This window comes from Lonchura striata, chromosome 18 (genome assembly GCF_046129695.1).
Source record: "Lonchura striata isolate bLonStr1 chromosome 18, bLonStr1.mat, whole genome shotgun sequence".
Taxonomy (NCBI): Eukaryota; Metazoa; Chordata; class Aves; order Passeriformes; family Estrildidae; genus Lonchura; species Lonchura striata.
This window is the reverse complement of record NC_134620.1, coordinates 13,342,251-13,358,485: the sequence shown is the minus strand read 5'-3', so window position 1 is coordinate 13,358,485 and position 16,235 is coordinate 13,342,251. Positions and strand designations below refer to the sequence as shown.

General features: G+C 56.0%; 1 protein-coding gene across 13 annotated transcripts in view; it reads left to right on the top strand.

Annotated features, from left to right (window-relative positions):
- Positions 1–15,716, top strand: part of NCOR2 (nuclear receptor corepressor 2) — a 228,066-nt gene extending 212,350 nt beyond the window's left edge. For 10 of the 13 annotated variants that reach the window (XM_021532792.3, XM_077787267.1, XM_021532799.2 and 7 more), the window contains exons 33-47: positions 250–480; positions 577–822; positions 963–1,112; positions 1,500–1,640; positions 1,751–1,913; positions 2,429–2,859; positions 5,155–5,298; positions 5,414–5,556; positions 5,889–6,079; positions 7,534–7,680; positions 7,967–8,112; positions 9,403–9,456; positions 11,388–11,615; positions 13,166–13,345; positions 13,459–15,716. In XM_021532792.3, coding sequence (XP_021388467.1) covers positions 250–480; positions 577–822; positions 963–1,112; positions 1,500–1,640; positions 1,751–1,913; positions 2,429–2,859; positions 5,155–5,298; positions 5,414–5,556; positions 5,889–6,079; positions 7,534–7,680; positions 7,967–8,112; positions 9,403–9,456; positions 11,388–11,615; positions 13,166–13,345; positions 13,459–13,634 — 2,771 coding nt within the window. In that variant the 3' untranslated portion in view covers positions 13,635–15,716. The remainder of the gene's footprint in view (positions 1–249; positions 481–576; positions 823–962; positions 1,113–1,499; positions 1,641–1,750; positions 1,914–2,428; positions 2,860–5,154; positions 5,299–5,413; positions 5,557–5,888; positions 6,080–7,533; positions 7,681–7,966; positions 8,113–9,402; positions 9,457–11,387; positions 11,616–13,165; positions 13,346–13,458) is intronic. The other 3 variants (XM_077787266.1, XM_021532796.3, XM_021532801.3) reach the window with 2 other exon arrangements.
- Positions 15,717–16,235: the final 519 nt, after the last annotated feature.

Sequence of the window (16,235 nt, the reverse complement as noted above, 5' to 3'; positions counted from 1 at the left end):
GCCCAGCATGGATGTGCCGGGGTGAAGGGATGATTTGGGAAAGGCCTCTCTCCCTTGGGGCAGCTGGGACTTGGCCCACCCTGCCCTTGGTGGTGTAACAGGGCATGGCAGTGCAGGGAGGAGGGAAAGGTCCCTCGAGTTCAGGGTAGCTACGGTTGTGCCTGTGGGACATGCTTGGCCAGAGGCATCCCTCAGGGACACGGCTTGGCCGCAGTGCTCAGTCTCTGACTCATTTCCTTCTGCGCTCAGCAGGGAGCATCACTGCTGGGAAGCCGGTGTCCCAGGAGAGAAAGATCACCCCCACATCGAGAGAGCTCACCAACTCCAAGTCCCCGCACGCCCCCGTGCCCGACCACCACCACCCCATCTCCCCGTACGAGCACCTGCTCCGCGGCGTCAGCGGCGTCGACCTGTACCGAGGGCACATCCCGCTGCCTTTCGACCCCGCCGCCATCCCGAGGGGAATCCAGCTGGAAGCAGGTAGCCTGCCTGGGGGCACGGTTTGCTGTTCTCCTTCTTACGCCCCAAAAGCCGGAGATCTCCGAGGCTTCACATCTGCCTCCTTTTCTCTCCCAGCTGCTGCTTACTACCTGCCAAGGCATCTGGCTCCGAGCCCCACGTACCCACACCTGTACCCCCCGTACCTCATCCGGGGCTACCCGGACACGGCCGCCATGGAGAACCGCCAGACCATCATCAACGACTACATCACGTCGCAGCAGATGCACCACAACGCCGCAGCCACGGCCATGGCGCAGCGGGCGGACATGCTGCGCGGGCTGTCGCCCCGGGAGCCCTCCCTCGCCCTCAACTATGCAGCAGGTCCTCCCATGGCACTGTCTGGGGTTTTGGGAGCAGCGTGGGAGAGGGAGGCTGGGTCGGGCTGGCACCGCCAGCTCCAGCACGGCCGAGCTCGCAGCAGCTCGGCGTTGTCCTGACAGTTCTCTCGCTTCTTTCTCCAGGCATCATCGACCTGTCCCAAGTGCCACACCTGCCCGTCCTCGTGCCCCCTACCCCTGGCACCTCTGCCACCACCATGGACCGCATCACCTACATCCCTGGACCCCCCCAGACCTTCGGCAGCCGGCACAGCAGCTCCCCGCTCTCCCCAGGTAATGCTGGAGGTTGCTTTTCCAGTGTGAAAATGATTGAGGAGGACGCTCATAACCAGTCCAAGGCCATGGGCTCAGCATGCTGGGACAGGTTGGGAGACCCCAGATTAATTACTCAGGGACTGACTCCCTGTCTTCCTGCTTGTTGAGGGCTTCCTTGCTTTTCCCCCTTTCTTCCCCAAAGCAAACATCTCTGTGGAAGGTCATACCCTGGCGATGGCGCCAGGACAGTCGCACTGTTTGCCCTCGACTCCCCTGCCCCAGCTGACCTTGGATGGAGCCATTCCTTATCTGCTCTGCAGATACAGCGATGTGAAGAGCAGGCAGCACTGCTGGGGGGAATTGCTGTGTCTGCAGCCCTCTCACTGCCTTTTGGTTGGGTTTCAGGAGGGCCCACACACATGACCAAACAGTCAGGATCATCGGTGTCCGAACGGGAACGGGAGCGGGAGCGGGAACGAGAGAGGGAGCGTGAAAAATCCATCCTAGCCTCCACCACAGTGGAGCATGCGCCCATCTGGAGACCAGGTAGGCTGGGGAGGAGTCCATCCTCCACCCTAGGAGCTGTGCTGGGTGGAAGGTAGGGTTAGGGCTGTTGGACAGAGAGCTGAAGAAGCCCTTCCTTGTGCTCTCCGCAGGTACAGAGCAGTCCAGCAGCCGTTCGTCCTCCCACTCTCACAGCCACCAGCACTCTCCCGTCTCGCCCCGCACCCACGAGACCATCCAGCAGCGCCCCAGCGTGCTCCACAACACCGGCATGAAGATCATCTCCTCGGAGACCCCCACCCCTTCCGTCCTACGGTACGGCCCCCCACTGGTTTCCAGTGCTTGCCTGGATGCCTGCGCCAGCACTTCATTAATGAGCACCTCTGAGAGGAAGGAGTGGGAGTTGTTTTCCTTCAGTCTCAGTGGGAGCAGGACTGGGGCTTTCAGGGAAGTTGTGATGGGGAGAGGCACACTTTGGCACCCCGATTCTTTGCTTTTCCGGATGGCTTTTCCTGCTGCCAGGAGAAAAAGTAGGAGTGTGCCTGTGCCCAAATGCAAGTATTGCTCCTCTTGCTGAAGGTAGCCTGGTGTTGGAGTTATCAAGGTCTCTGGGACCTGTCCATGGGTTTTTTGTTCTCCAGGCCGAATAACCTGTGGCCTGTTACTCTGGAGGCTCCATCCAAGCCCTCCTCACTGGCCCTGCATAGCCCAGCTTTATGCTCAGGATGCCTGGAAGGAGCTCCACCGGGCAAAACTGAACAGCGAGGCTGTGGTAACAGCATTCCCTTTCTGCTTCTCTCATCTTGGCCTTGTCTTCATTTCCCCTCCAGATCCTCCTCCACCACTACCACGTCACCGATCCGCTCTGCCGCCTTCCCCTCGGCCTCCGCCCTGCGCTCCTCCCTCAGCGCCGACGGCTACGCGGCCCCGCTGGACCCGGCCATGCTGCAGAAAGAGGCCTCGAGGGTGCGGGAAGCCAAGGCAGAGCGAGCCCAGACTGACAACAACGTCTACACCTCAAAGCTGCCCAGTGGGGCCAGCCTCGAACAGTCGCCTTCGCCCATTAAAGCCATGGAGTCGAGACCTTTGCCCGCCTCCGGAGCTGCCTCCTCTCATCACTATGGCAGAGGACAGGGGAAAAGCCAGCAGCACCACCACCCTCTGGACCAGCAGCACGCAGCCTCAGGCTCCGAGCAGCACAGTAGAGAAAAGAGTCAAAGTAAACGTTTTTCCATGCAGGACCAGGAGCTCCGAGCACTTGGTAAGACCACCCGACAGCGGCCAACTTCGTAGATGTGATTGTCATGCACCAAATGTCTTGTGATAGGGGGCAGCAAGAAAGAGGCTCACTGAGTAGCCACTCCACTAGTGATGGTCAGAAATTGGAGGGCAGAGGGGAGAGACCTGTGGCCTGACACCTGTTTCATCTCATTACTTCTTATTTTCAGTTGCACATTTTGGATATTGGCTCCATCAGCTCCCCAAGTGTGCTTGTCCATCCCTCTGTTTCCTGGCAGTTGTGTTATTCCAGACTTCTTAATTTTTGTTTATTTTAAGGGTCTTCCCTTCTCTCACACTCTTTTTAGTTTTTCCAGTTACCAAGTCCTGTTTTGCAAATGTTGCCCAGTTCCTGGTATTGCTTTTTACAGACAATAGCCATTTGCTGATTTTGATTTCCCCATCCTTAGAAATTCCCAGGCAGTCTGTAAGGAACAGTTGTGGGTAATAAATCAAAGGAGCAAAGCGGAGAACTGGGACTGTGAGCGTGACAAGGCTGCTGGCCATCAGACAAGCAGCTCCTGGCATGAGCTGCAGGGTCTCTGAGGGCTTTGTGGGTCTCAGCTGGGATGGGGTCCCTGTGCTCAGGGTGAGCTCACCCAGGGTGCTGGATGCTGCCCTGGGTGGGCACCGTGGCTGTGGGATCACTCAGCCCAGCCATGCTCAGCAGCCATTTCCAGAGCAGACCACAAGAACCAGCTAAGAGGAATCTTGTGTAAGACACAAAAGCACTAGGATTAGTTACTCCAATAGAAAGTGCAGAGAGGAGGATGGATTTCAAGGTCTGGGTCATTCTTGACAGGACCAGCCTTCAACCAGAGCATTCATCCAGGCTCCCACTAGCATGCAGAAGCAACAAGCAGCCTGTGGGGGTTTGGTGAGACCCCATCCTCAAGCTGCAGCAGCTGCCTTGGCCATCAGTAGTGGGCTGTCCCACTCCCCTTCCCATATCCCAGGGATGGAGAGGATAGGGCAGCATGGCTGAGGAGAAGAGCTGCATCCCATCCCACCCCTCAGTCTGGTCCTGGCACCTTCTAGCAGCGTGTTCCAGGACTGTGGCTCTGCCTCTGGCTGTGATGCACTCCCTGGCTGAGCTTTGCCCACCTTTTTCCCTGCTACCTGTACTTCATCCAGCTGAGTGCTGTGCTGTGGAGAGGGGCAGCTCTGCTCTGGCCACAGAGCTTACAGAAAGAAGGTGCTGTTCCTCAGGACCTAGCTGTTGGTTAGGGACCTTTCCAGAGCAGGATACTTCATCTTGGGTGAGTCTAAAGTGTGGTCCCTTCAGTGCTGGTGTGCATGGGGCAGTGGGGGATGCTGCATCCCCATCCCCAGTGCAGGGGGCTTCTCCATGGAGTCCTCCCCTCCCTGTGCCTCAAGTGCAGGGAGGAGCCCTCCAGGAGTGCTGTGGGTCCTCTGCCACGTTTGCTTGCTGAGGGCAGTTTCTAGGAGTAGAGTGTTAGGAGGATAAAGGTCTGTGGAGGCAAAAGTTGTGTTGCCAAATGTCTTTGGCTGGACAGAGGCACCATTTGCCTCCTCCAGGGCCTCTTCATCCTCTGCCTCTGCAGAAGCATAACCCATCCATGCCTCAGTTTCCCCTCGCTGCTGAAAGGTAATGGTTGTCTCTCATTGCAGCTCTGCCTGCTTTGATGCTCTTTCAGTCTGTGCAGAGCTTGTGCAGACCCTAGTGGAGTTTTCAGTGGTAGGTTTGTGGTTAACTCAATGAGCTTACAGGTCTTTCCAGCTTCAATGGTTTTATGAGTCTGTGCAAGGTGTTAAAAAGCAGAGAATGCTCAAATTTTGCTCCTGTGGTCTGTGAGCCCACTGTCTCTGGAATGGCATCTGGGGTCTCCAGGGTCGCACATCCAGTTTTCAAGTCCCTGGTGCTGGCCATGGTGGGCTTGGGGATTTGTTTTACTTGGAGACCTCTTGTGCAGCCACCTCCACTCTCCCTGGGCATCGCTGTCCCTCCGGGTATCGTGAGGGTTTCAGTGGGTGGAGAAAATGTGGGCACAAACTGGATTTGATCCCTGGATCTCACGCTGTCACCGAGAGCTGCTGAGTGTCCAGTTCTGCAGGAATGAGACATCCCCTCTTCACAGCAGCCATCACCACAGCTGGACATCAGAGGTGGCCCTGCAGTGTGACCTGCCAGGTCTTCCCTCATCTCTTTTTTCCCCACGTTTTGCTGAACACGAGGCTCTACCCGCAAGCAGTGGCGCAACAGAGCTGGAGAAAAGCTACGTGAGCTCCTGGTTTTAACTCCCTCCCATTTCCTCAGGCTTTCATGGAAGCTACAGCCCCGAGCGGATGGAAGCAGTGAGTCCCGTGAGCTCGCCCAGCCTGTCCCATGAGAAAGGGGCCAAGCTGCTGCAGGACACAGAGAAGGGGCACGGGGAGCATGACCTGAGGCAGAAGCAGCAAGGTGAGAACAGGGGCTGGCACGCCCAGGGTGGCTGTGCCCCGGTGCTGGGATGGCATCCAAAGAAGGGGACACAGATGTCATCACCTCATTGCTGCTCTCTCCTTGGTGCCCCCAGGCTCACTGAAGGCCTCGGCTCCCGAAGCCGCGCACCTGCAGCACCTGCGGCAGCCCGACGGGCCCCAGTGCCAGCCCCTGCAGTCCAGCCAGAGCATCAAGGGCATGAACCAGCGCGTGGTCACGCTGGCCCAGCACATCAGTGTAACTAACCAGCCTCATTCACCTCATCCCCTTCCTGCTGGGGCTCCAGGGAGGAGGGAGGAGCTCAGTGAAACATTTCTGGTGGGGATGGGCTGGGAGTGAAACCTCAACTCCTCTAGCTGGGGGCTGGAGAGCAGGGGGCATCACGGGTGCTCAGCCCAGGTATTTGTGTTTCCAAGAAGCCCATCACAAAAGCTGTTGCAGACAGGAGGCACAAGTTCCATTTGTGGGGACAAATCAGCTCATTTCCCTCCCGCTCACCCTCTTAGCTGGACCAAGCAAGGCGAAAAGGTCGAAACCAGCTCTATTTCTGACTCTGGTTCTTTCTGCAGGAGGTCATCACGCAGGACTACACGCGCCATCACCCGCAGCAGCTCAACTCCCACATCCAGCCCCCGGTGTACTCGTTCCCCGGGGCGACGTGCCCGGTGCTGGACCTGCGCCGCACGCCCAGCGAGGCTTTCCTGCAGCAGGAGCACGCCGCGGCCTCGCGCATCTCCCCGCAGGGCGAGGGGGGCAAAAGGTGAGCTCGGAGGCCAACCCGGGCTGGCACACGTGGGCATGAGGCAGCCTGAGCTCGGAGGCACCCAGGGGTGGCTCGGGTGGGTGCCCTCGGCTGCCTGGCACCGCGGTGAGGGGTTGCACGGGGCAGATTGGAGCTTGGTGTTGCTCTCCCAGGTTTGGTGCTGTGGGGAGTCCCTGCTTGCACAGCCCAGCTCCTTTCTCATCTGGGCATCTTTCCCATGGGGTGGTGCCTCCTGCCATCTCTGTTGTCCTAGAGATGATCTTTAGACCCCCTTAGAGTCCGTGCAGAATTCCCTTCCCAATCTGGCTGGTTTAGGTGGGAGTGGATCTCTTGGGATCATCCAGCCCAGCAGTGACCTCTTGAGCAGGTTGCCCTGGGTCCTGGCTGGTTGGGTGCAGAATATCTCCACTGTTTGACAGCACCTCTCTGGCCAGCCTGTACCCAGCATTTCAGCACTCCTAAGGAAAAAAGGGTTTTCCTTGTGTTGGGATGGAATTTTTATGTGTTTTGTTTGTGCCTGTTGCCTCTTGTCCTGTCACTGTTCTCAGTCCCTGACCACAGATGATTCCAAAAAACCTGAAGCAACATGTTTTCCATTGGTTCAAAGTTAATTTTATCTTCATCTTGCACAGTGAATCAGAAGTTTATTAGACACAGGTGCCCTGACAACTGCAATTGTTCATTTCAGGCACCACCTGTATTGGTTTTAAAGTCACTTTCAAATCCTCTTGCTCCTACAAGGCAGGTCTGATTCCTGTTGTATGGAATTAAAAAATGGGTCTGTCTTCCCACCCAAACACCCACCCAGATGTATCCGAGTGGTGCCTTGTCAGTAAATGGGTTTGTTCTTCCCAGCTCTGCCTGGTCCTAGAGTTCGTTTTATAACATGAAGGAAAAGAGCCCAGCCCTGACCACCCAGTGATGAAAAAATCTGGGGAAGAAAGAGAAACCACAGAAAGAACAAAGTCATAAATTCCCAGAACTCGGTGTGAGGAATTCCTCGCAGACTCGAGTGTGGCTGTGTCCCAGGCTCTGGCCACGGGCAGGCATCAGGGCCCATTAGTGATCCTCTCCAAGCTGCCCCAGCTCCAGGCCTCCTCCTGCAGCCACCCAGCTCCTCCGTGGCCCTGACAAAGATGGGATGTGGCAGGTTCTGCCTCCGCTGTGCTCACAGATAAAGAGAATCCAAAGCAGTGGCTCTAAAAGGTTAATGTCACAGCACTCCACAGGGATCCATGTGTCCCTGCCACCAGCAGGTCCCTCCTGGCTGCTGTGTTTGGGGTGGCTCAGCTGTCCCACTTGGGGGGATCACGCCCAGGGCTTGGCTCTGCCCAAACCACGCTCTCCCTCTGGCCCAAGTGCCAGGAATCCTTTCCCCCTCCCAAGGCCGAGGTGCTGCAGAGGGACAGGGCTGTCACAGTGACCCCTTGGCGTGTCCCCTTGCTGCCCAGGTCCCCGGAGCAGGGCAAGGCGGCGGCGGGAGGGCCGGACAGCTGCATCGAGCCCGTGTCCCCGCCCGACGGCGCCGGAGACGCGGAGCACGCCAAGAGCGCCCCGTACCCCGTCCTGTTCCGCGAGGGAGAGCCCCTGGACCAGAGGTACGGCCTGGAGCAGGTGCTGGGGGCAGCTGGGCATGGGGATGTCCCCACACACCCCTAGCCTGGGCTGCTTTCCTTGCTGCCCAAAGCTGTGTCCCATCCCGGGGCTCTGTTTGTCACGGCTGTTCAATACCACGGGGTACACTTATCCCTGGGACGGGGAGAGGTTGGAGATGCTGAGTGTCCCAGCCTGATCCTGAGCAGTCACACTGCGGGAAGAGGCTCTTTAGGTAGGATTTTGTGCAGTGGACGTTGCAGAGGTTTCCAGTGGTGTTTTGCTCTGCAGGATGGGGTCCAAGTCCCCAGGAAACAACACTCAGCGTCCAGCTTTCTTCAGCAAGCTGACCGAAAGCAACTCTGCCATGGTGAAGTCCAAGAAGCAGGAGATCATCAAGAAGCTCAGCACGACCAACAAAAACGAGACGGAGTACAGTAAGAACCTGTGGGGAGGCGAGTGCAGGGCACCAGGGGAGGAAAAGCCTCGAGGACACATGAAGCAGAGGAGATTTGGGAATGGGTGCTGCTGTGTTAAAGGGCTGGGAGCTCCCAGACATCTCTGTCTGCACTGAAGAGTCAGACTCGATGGTCCTTGTGGGTCCCTTCCAACTCAGGATATTCTATGATTTTATGAACTGCAAGATCCAGTGGTTTCCTAGAATGCTCTGTACTGGTGCCAGCAGTGACTGTGTGTATCTAGGGGGGCAGTGGGAGACTTCCCAGACTGGTCTCTGTGCTCTGAGGCTGTCAATCCCACCCACACCAGATAACCTCAGTAGGAAGGAAATAATGAGCTGAGCATGGAAGACACTTAAAAGCAATTGATATTTTAATGACTGGCCAGCCAAGCTGAATCCTTCCTCCTTGAGATGCATCTCCCCCCAACCTTACTTTAAGCCCTACATCAATATTGGTGCAGCTCTGTAAAACTAACCAGGCTGGCTCAGATTAGAAATTCAGCCCGTTCGTTCATTAACCGCTAATAGAGTAGATAGGATCATAATTTAATTTAGCCCAGCATTATACAGTCAATACTAATTCAATTTGAATCCATCTTACAACAGCTGCATCGGATAAGAGGGACCGAGCTGTCTCGTCTCCTGGATGATGTTACCATGAGCCAACAGTATTGTTATGCCCCTTTGGGGACATGTGGCTGAACCCCCTGACCTTCCACACTTTTCCCTTATCAAGAAAAAATATATAGAAATTGGATACGCCTCTTATTTGATGAGAATTTCTGTTATTCTAAGGAAAGCAATATCCAAGTCAAACAGCTCAGCTAAGAGGGAAAATATTGATTTAACATTTCTTTTCCTCCTCCTTGCCCTCTCCACTGCCCAGACCTGCTCCATGGATAGGAGGCATTGAGCCTTTGAAAATCCCATGGGCAGAAGAGAGGGTTTGGCTTCATGGAGCATGTAATCCCAAGGGCAGGAGGGAGCACTGAGCACGAAGACATTGCCCTGGCTTTCAGGACACTGCTTTTTTGCCCTTTCTCACCTGGTGAAGGTGCGCACTGTGGATGTCCCAAAGGCACTGGGAGTTACTCCAGGTCCCAGCCAGCACCCACAGTCCTGCCCCAGTGCCTGGGGGGAGCTGGGCTGCTGTCCTGAGTGCTGTGACAGAGATGGGAGTCTTGCCATGGCTGCCATGGCAGGTCCTCCCAGCACTAATCTGCATGTGCTGCTCTGTGTGCTGAAGAGCTTCTTTGTTTTTCTCCAGATGTGGGGCAGCCTGGGACAGAGATTTTCAACATGCCAGCGATTACCGGAGCAGGTAACTCCCCACATACCTGTGCCTCGTTTCCCTCAGGGCTTACAGCTATGGAGAACAGGAGGCTCAGTAGATTTAAGCGTCTCCTTTGTTCTGTTTTCCCTTAAAACCAAGTGTAACAGTTGCTGGGAGGCAGAACCTTGGGACACACCATAACTCCCTGCCTTTGGGTTGGAGAAAGGGCAGTGTAATTCCTTGGAAAGCCTGGCAGAGTTTGAGGAGAGGCTAAAGGTCAAGCAAGGGTTGGCCATCTGATGCTATCAGAGGGTTAAACCATCTGAGCAAGGTGAACCTCACACCTGGAGAGAGCACCCTGCTCTTGGTGGGACCTTGTAGTCACCTGTGGGTGGGTGGGAGGGCAGTGGCAAAGGGGAGTGTGAGGGTGGGCAGTGGGGTCTCTGTCACTTTGGGCTGGGCAGGATGCAGGAGCCAGTTACAAAAGCAAACTGGGGCAAGAGCAGCAGCCTGTGCTGGGCAAAGTGGTGATGTTGAGGACCAAAAAGGAGATGGGGGTGCTGGGGCAGGAGGAGGTGTCTCCTGGGAGTCCCCACGACCAGCCCGGGGGACTGACAGCGGGAACTGTGACATGTCCGGGTGGACTCTGGAATGGAGTGAATCCCCACTGAGGAATACTAATTGCTACTTAATTGATTGAGCATTAATGCTCTCCTACAGCAGGAATGCCTTCAGGTGGTTAGTTTTAAGTAGGAGAGCAGCAGGTTTCCCACAGCCAAGGGCAGGAGGTGCTGTGGGCAGGGGCTTGGTGCCGTGGGAGGGCCAGTGGCGTAGGACTGCTTAACAGTGGAAATGAGTTTGGGAGAAGTGAGCTGGCATCAGCTGCTGGGGTGAGCAGGTACAGCCAGGTAGGACCTGAGGAGCCCCGGCAGACAAGATTTGAGAGTCAGTTTTGGCTAGAGGGGACCAGCAAAGACCCTGCCTGTTTTTAGAACAAGACAAATGTTCAGACCGGGTTTACGGGAACCTGGGATCTGTCCCTTTCCAAGCAGAGGGGCAGGGATCCCAGAGCAAATGCCCCAGGATGGGCTCAGCTGGGGGGCCTGGCAGTTCCGTGTCTGTATTTTGCCCTTGCTTGTTCCCTGTAAGTGCCACCCCGGGAATGACGGTGGCGTGGCTGAGCCTCTGGTCCCTGTGCGGTGCTGCTCCATAACTGCATGGCTTGAGACTCACACCCACGCGGACACTTCACCTCTGCATCCTGTCCCGCGGCCCGGGGGGCGCCGGTCCCCGTGGGGGACACGGGGTGGGGACGGGGGGCTTGCAGAGAGCTCGAGGAGGGACAGCAGGACGCTCCCCTCTCCCCATAGCCCGGCCCACGCAGGCAGCTCCGGGGGCTGCCTGCATCCTGTCACCCCAGGGCCAAACCCAGACACGTCTTTCTCACCAAGTGTTTTTGTGGGGTGCTCCTTCTTTCCTTCCCTGATTTTCCTTATAGGAAACCATCCCGGCCTCCAAATCCCTGGCACACTGACTTTTGCTATGTGTGCGTATGGACCCCACATCCAAATTACCTTCCTCCTGTCCCCGTGCCAAGCCTGGCTGGGTTGGGAGCACAGCCCCTGCTCCTTGGAGATGCTCCTTGGGGCTCAGTGACAAACCCTTGTCCCCAGCCCCTGGCCCCGGGGAAGCTTCCCAAAACCCAGGTCCCAGAGTGAGTCCCATCCGTCCCACCGCCAGCCCCCGCCGAGCCCCGGGGCGGGATGGAGCGGGAGGAGGAGGAGGAGGACGGGTGCATCGCAGTGCTTTAAAGAACAAGATGACAAAGTTTGTTGCTTTGCGAGAATGTGCTGACTGTTTGTTTCTTCCCTTCTCCCTTGTCTCCTTTCTCCCCCTTTCCCCATCCCCCCCATCTTTCTTCTCATGTGGCTCCCCCCCATCTCCCAACCCCTCTCTCCTCCCTCTCCCGTATCTCCCAGGGCTAATCAGTTGTAGGAGCCAGTCGGTCCAAGAGAATTCCAGTACCAACATGGGGTTGGAGGCAATAATTAGGAAAGCCCTAATGGGTAAATATGACGAGCAGTGGGAAGAGCGCTCACCTCTCAGTGCCAATGCTTTTAACTCTCTGAATGCCAGTGCAAGCCTGCCCGCTGCTATGCCCATAACTCCTGCTGATGGACGAAACGAGGACGTGCGCTCCTTGCCAGGTCTGCAGCCCTCTCCACCTTCACTCTCTCTGTGTTATTAATTCTCAGCCCTTTCATCTCCCCATTTACAGGGGGATTTATTCCTCCCCTCCCCGTTTTTGTTCATTTTTGTTTACTTTTCTCCCCTCCCTCCCCCAGCTTTGAGCTTTGTGGATCTGCTGATTAATCCTGTTTGATGTTAATTTAATAGTCTCCAAAGGTGCTGTTGCTTTCTCTAAACCACTGACTTGCTCTTTTCCTTATTTGTTGGTTTTTAATATCTCCTTTTCCTATATTTTTTTACACAATGGAGAAGTTTATGGGGGGTAGAAACCCTCCCCACCCAAAAAATCAAAGGCATAAAATTAAATAGCCAGCCCCAACTGTCTGTAAACCCCCAGTGGGATCGCTGCTGCCAAAGTAGGGGAAGGTGCTGAGAAGGGCTGGTGTGGAGGACACAGGGCAGGGTGACATTTCCCTCCCCACTTCAGTCTGTGGGGGTGTTGAGGCAGAATCCAACCTGGGATGAGGGGATAGGATCTGGGAGCACCTGGCACCAGAGGGAGATTGTAAGGGAGCTAAAAGTGGATGATAAGAGAGGAGAGCTGGGGGTGAGCTGCCCCATGGGCCTTGGTGGGGTTTGCAGAGCCCCATGGCAGGGTCTGCTCAGCTTTGGGGAGACTTGAGCAGAGATGAGAGGCTGGCTGTGCAAATCCCCTCTTAAGAAAGGGAGGGAGGAGAGGGACCAGGGACAGATGGGGGAAGCATTTGTCCCCCACACACAGGGGCAGAGTGCCTCGTGCAAGTGCCCTGCACAGAGCATGACACCACTGCCAGGGATCACCTCAGGAATCCCTGGCTCAGGAGTAGATCCTAGGTGCACACATGGATCCAGGTCACACCTCCTCACACCTCTCTGGGTCAGCTAACACAGGCACTCTAAAGCTTTTTGCAGAAAAGCTTTCCTGGCTCCTGCATGAAACCAGCAGCTTCTTGCAGCTGTGCCTCCCCATGCCTGGTGGAGGCTGCCTGCTGCTGGGCAGGCAGGGTGGGATGCAGAGCCCATCCATGCCTCCCCCTCGGGGAGCTCCCCCTGGTTTATCTGGGCTCACCTGCCCCACAGAGCCCTTCTGGCTTCAAACCTTTTAAAACCTGGCTAAACATCCCCAGGGATTCTGCCGTAAGGAGGGATGAAAGACCATCCTGGCCACGTAGACCATGAGAATGGGGGATGTGCTCAGGGCTCCTGGGGCTGGCTGTGCATGTGGGGCTGAGCCACGGGAGCAGATCCTGCAGGGAGACGGCCAAAGCCTCTCTGCCCCACATCCCTCCACGGGACACTTGGTGGCATTTTCCCCCAAAGTGGAGCAGCCCAGGAGGGAGCAGAGCCCTCCTCCACCCGCCCCATCGCCATTCCCCGCCGTGCTGCGTCAGCCCGGGGTGGGCTTCCCTCCTGCCACCAGCCGTTTTCACAAAGCTCCTAAAAGGGAAGCGCTGGGAACCCGCACCCCCTCCCCAGCCCCCGGGTCCCGTCACGACGAGCCGGGTGACAGCGGGTGCTCTCTTTGCAGGAGGAGGGGGCAAGCCAAAGATCGCTGCCAGGCCCAACAGCCGCAAGGCCAAGTCGCCAGCGCCCGGCCTGTCCTCGGGCGAGCGGCCGCCCTCCGTGTCCTCGGTGCACTCGGAGGGCGACTGCAACCGCAGGACGCCCCTCACCAACCGCGTCTGGGAGGACAGGCCATCGTCCGCAGGTAGGGCTGGAGGGCACGGCTCCGGAGCGGCCGTGCCACCCTGGCAGGGCGTGGGGAGGCTGCAGGGGCACGGCCACGCTGGGCTGACTCTCGCCTGTTCTCCTCCCGCGCAGGCTCGACGCCGTTCCCCTACAACCCGCTCACCATGCGGCTGCCCAGCGGGGTGGTGGCGGCAGCCCCCAGCGCCCCGCTGCCGCAGGGCACCCCCGGCAGCCAGCACCACGCCTGGGACGAGGAGCCCAAGCCCCTGCTCTGCTCCCAGTACGAAACCCTTTCGGACAGTGAATGAGAGGAGCCAGGGGCAGGGAGACGGCGACCAAACCCGGGCACGGGGAGCGAGCGGGACACCCGGGGCGAGCGCCCACCACCCCGGCCCCGCCGGCTCTCACGAGCGAAGATGCAGGAGCAGAGCTATTTCATTTTCCCTTTTTTATTTTTTTTTTTACCTTCCCTCCCAACCAGGCAATTTGGTGGGGATGATGGTTTTGGTTCGTTTCTTTTTTTTTTTTTTTTTTTTTTTTTAATTTTGTTTGGGTTATTTTTTTCTCAACATCTGGAAATTTCTGCATCCTCTTCGGTCTGATAAAGAAAAGAAAAAAAAAGCCTTAACGAGACAAAACGCAAGGAACCCATCTTCGATCCTGGCAGCCGTGCTGAGCGGTGCCCCCGTGCTCCAGAGGGACCGTGAGCGGCCGTGTGTCCGTCCCACGAGGGCTGCGGGATGTTCCGTGCAGCTGGCAGCGGTGGGACGCTCCCCCGGACCCGGCCATGGGGATGTGCCTCAGCATTGCAAAACCTTGAGCGGGTTAAAGAAAAGATTTTAAAAAAATAAACACAAACCGGTTGAGAAGTGCAACGGGACGGAACGCCCCGGCTCGGTCCCCTGGCTGATCCCAGGGCTGGGTGCCCGGCATTCCCGTGTCACGAGACGTATCAGCCCCGCCACGACACGCTTCGAACATGGCTGGGAGGAGCGGGCAGGGGAGGGAGTGAAGAGCTGTTTCTTAACAAAAAAACCCACAAAAAGTCCTGGTCCCTTGGATGGAAGCAATCCCGGGTCACTCGGAGCGGGCAGGGACGTCCCGGGCTGGCTCACGCGCTGCCCGCCGAGGGGCTCGGTTGCTTTAAGTGCATTGTTTTCTGAATGGTGAGAAAAGGCAATTGTAAATTGTATTGGTCTACAGGGTATATTTTTGATACCTTCAGTGAATTATGTCAATATTTTACGCAAGGAAGGACTTAAACAAAACACAGTATTACATGCTGTAAAAGAGGTTCTGTTCTTACATGGAGGCTTTGATGCATTTGTCCATTGTATGGAAGGGTTTAAAAAAAAAGAAAAAAAGAAGGTAACAATGATCCATCAAAGTTGTCTGGGAGTCAGGAGAATGTATGTACTTAGTTTAAAAAAAAACCAAACAAAAATCTTGCCATGGTTGCAGGGCCCCCCGTTACACACACCTTTGCTGGTTGTAGACGTTGATTCTCCAGAGCCCTCCAAGCTGGCCAGGGCAGGGGCAGAGTGGGAAGGAGGCCAGCGTGGCAGGGAGTTCACAGGAAACTTTAAAAAAAGAAAAAAAAAGAAAAAAAGTTAAAAAAAAGTTTTTATTGTATTTTTGTGATACACATGAATGCTCTACTTTACATTATTTTTTTCATTCCATGATGTTGGCTCATATCTGCAGTTACATGGTTAAAGAACAAAAATATTAGACTTTTTTTCATTCACTTCTGCTTTCTCGCTCGGGGGGAAAACAAATGGCAAAAAAAAGAAAAAAAAATAAAATGTATTAAATGCTTTGCATTCTATACGCTAGAGGAGCCCCAGCCCCGCAGCCTCGGGCAGCCCCGCGGGCTCAGGCGCCGTCACCTTCCCCATGGATCTTTCTTTTCCCCCTGCAACGTTCCCAGGTTGATTCTGATTTCAAAGCAAGAGAATGATGGTGTTTGTTGTTTGTTTGGGGTTTGTTTTGTTGGTTTTTTTTTTCCTGTTGGGTTTTATTTTTTGTTTCGTTTTTTTACAATGTACAGGTTTTTAAATGTTCATCAATGTTTGTGTCTTTTCTGTTGTGCTTTTTTTTTTTTTTTTTTTTTTTTTTTAAAGAAAAAAATCCGAGACAATGCACAAGTCTTTGCGTTCCCAGGTTATTGCTGCTGGTGTCTCCGTGGCTCTGAGCTGTACAAACTCACAGAGCTGATGTCTGGGCAAAACGCTATTAAAATGTTGCAGATTCTGCTGGGAAAAAAAAGAATTATCCAAATCTGACCCATCTTCAAAGCCGCCTCCGTAGCCGATTCGGAAAAAATAGCGGAAAAAAAAAACAAAAACCCCCAACCACAACAAAGAATAAAGTTCCCACTTGGCACAGTAGCAATACTGTGTGCTGCTTGGTGTCTGCAGACGGGCAGGACGGCGCTGTGAGCGGACGGTGTTTGCAGAGTGGCACCACCGACCCTGCCCGGCCCCAGCGGCGTGGCCGAGGGGCGAGGAGGGCACTGCAGCCTCTGGGGCTCTCGCCAGTGTAGGTGGTGCAGCACGCCAGGGATGGAGGTGCTGGGGAGCATCCGGGTCTCTCGGCACTGGGCACCCCGTGCCAGCCCTGCAGCTGGGTGGGGGGACATGGGGAAGGGCCACGGGCTGCGTCCAGGAGCTGCAGAGCTGCCTTGTCTCCAGCTGGGCTGGGCTGCACTCCCCGTTAGCCATGGGCAGCACCCAGAGCCGTGGGATGGAGAGAAGAGCCCGTCCCACCCCTCGGTGCCAGCCCTGGAGCTGTGTTTGTCTTCTCCTCTCACCTCCACTGATTTCCGTGGGTGCGAGGTGAGGGGCTGGGGCTGGCCAGCAGCCCAAAGCACAGCAATGCCTGAGGCTGTGCCACGAGCGTGGCAGAAG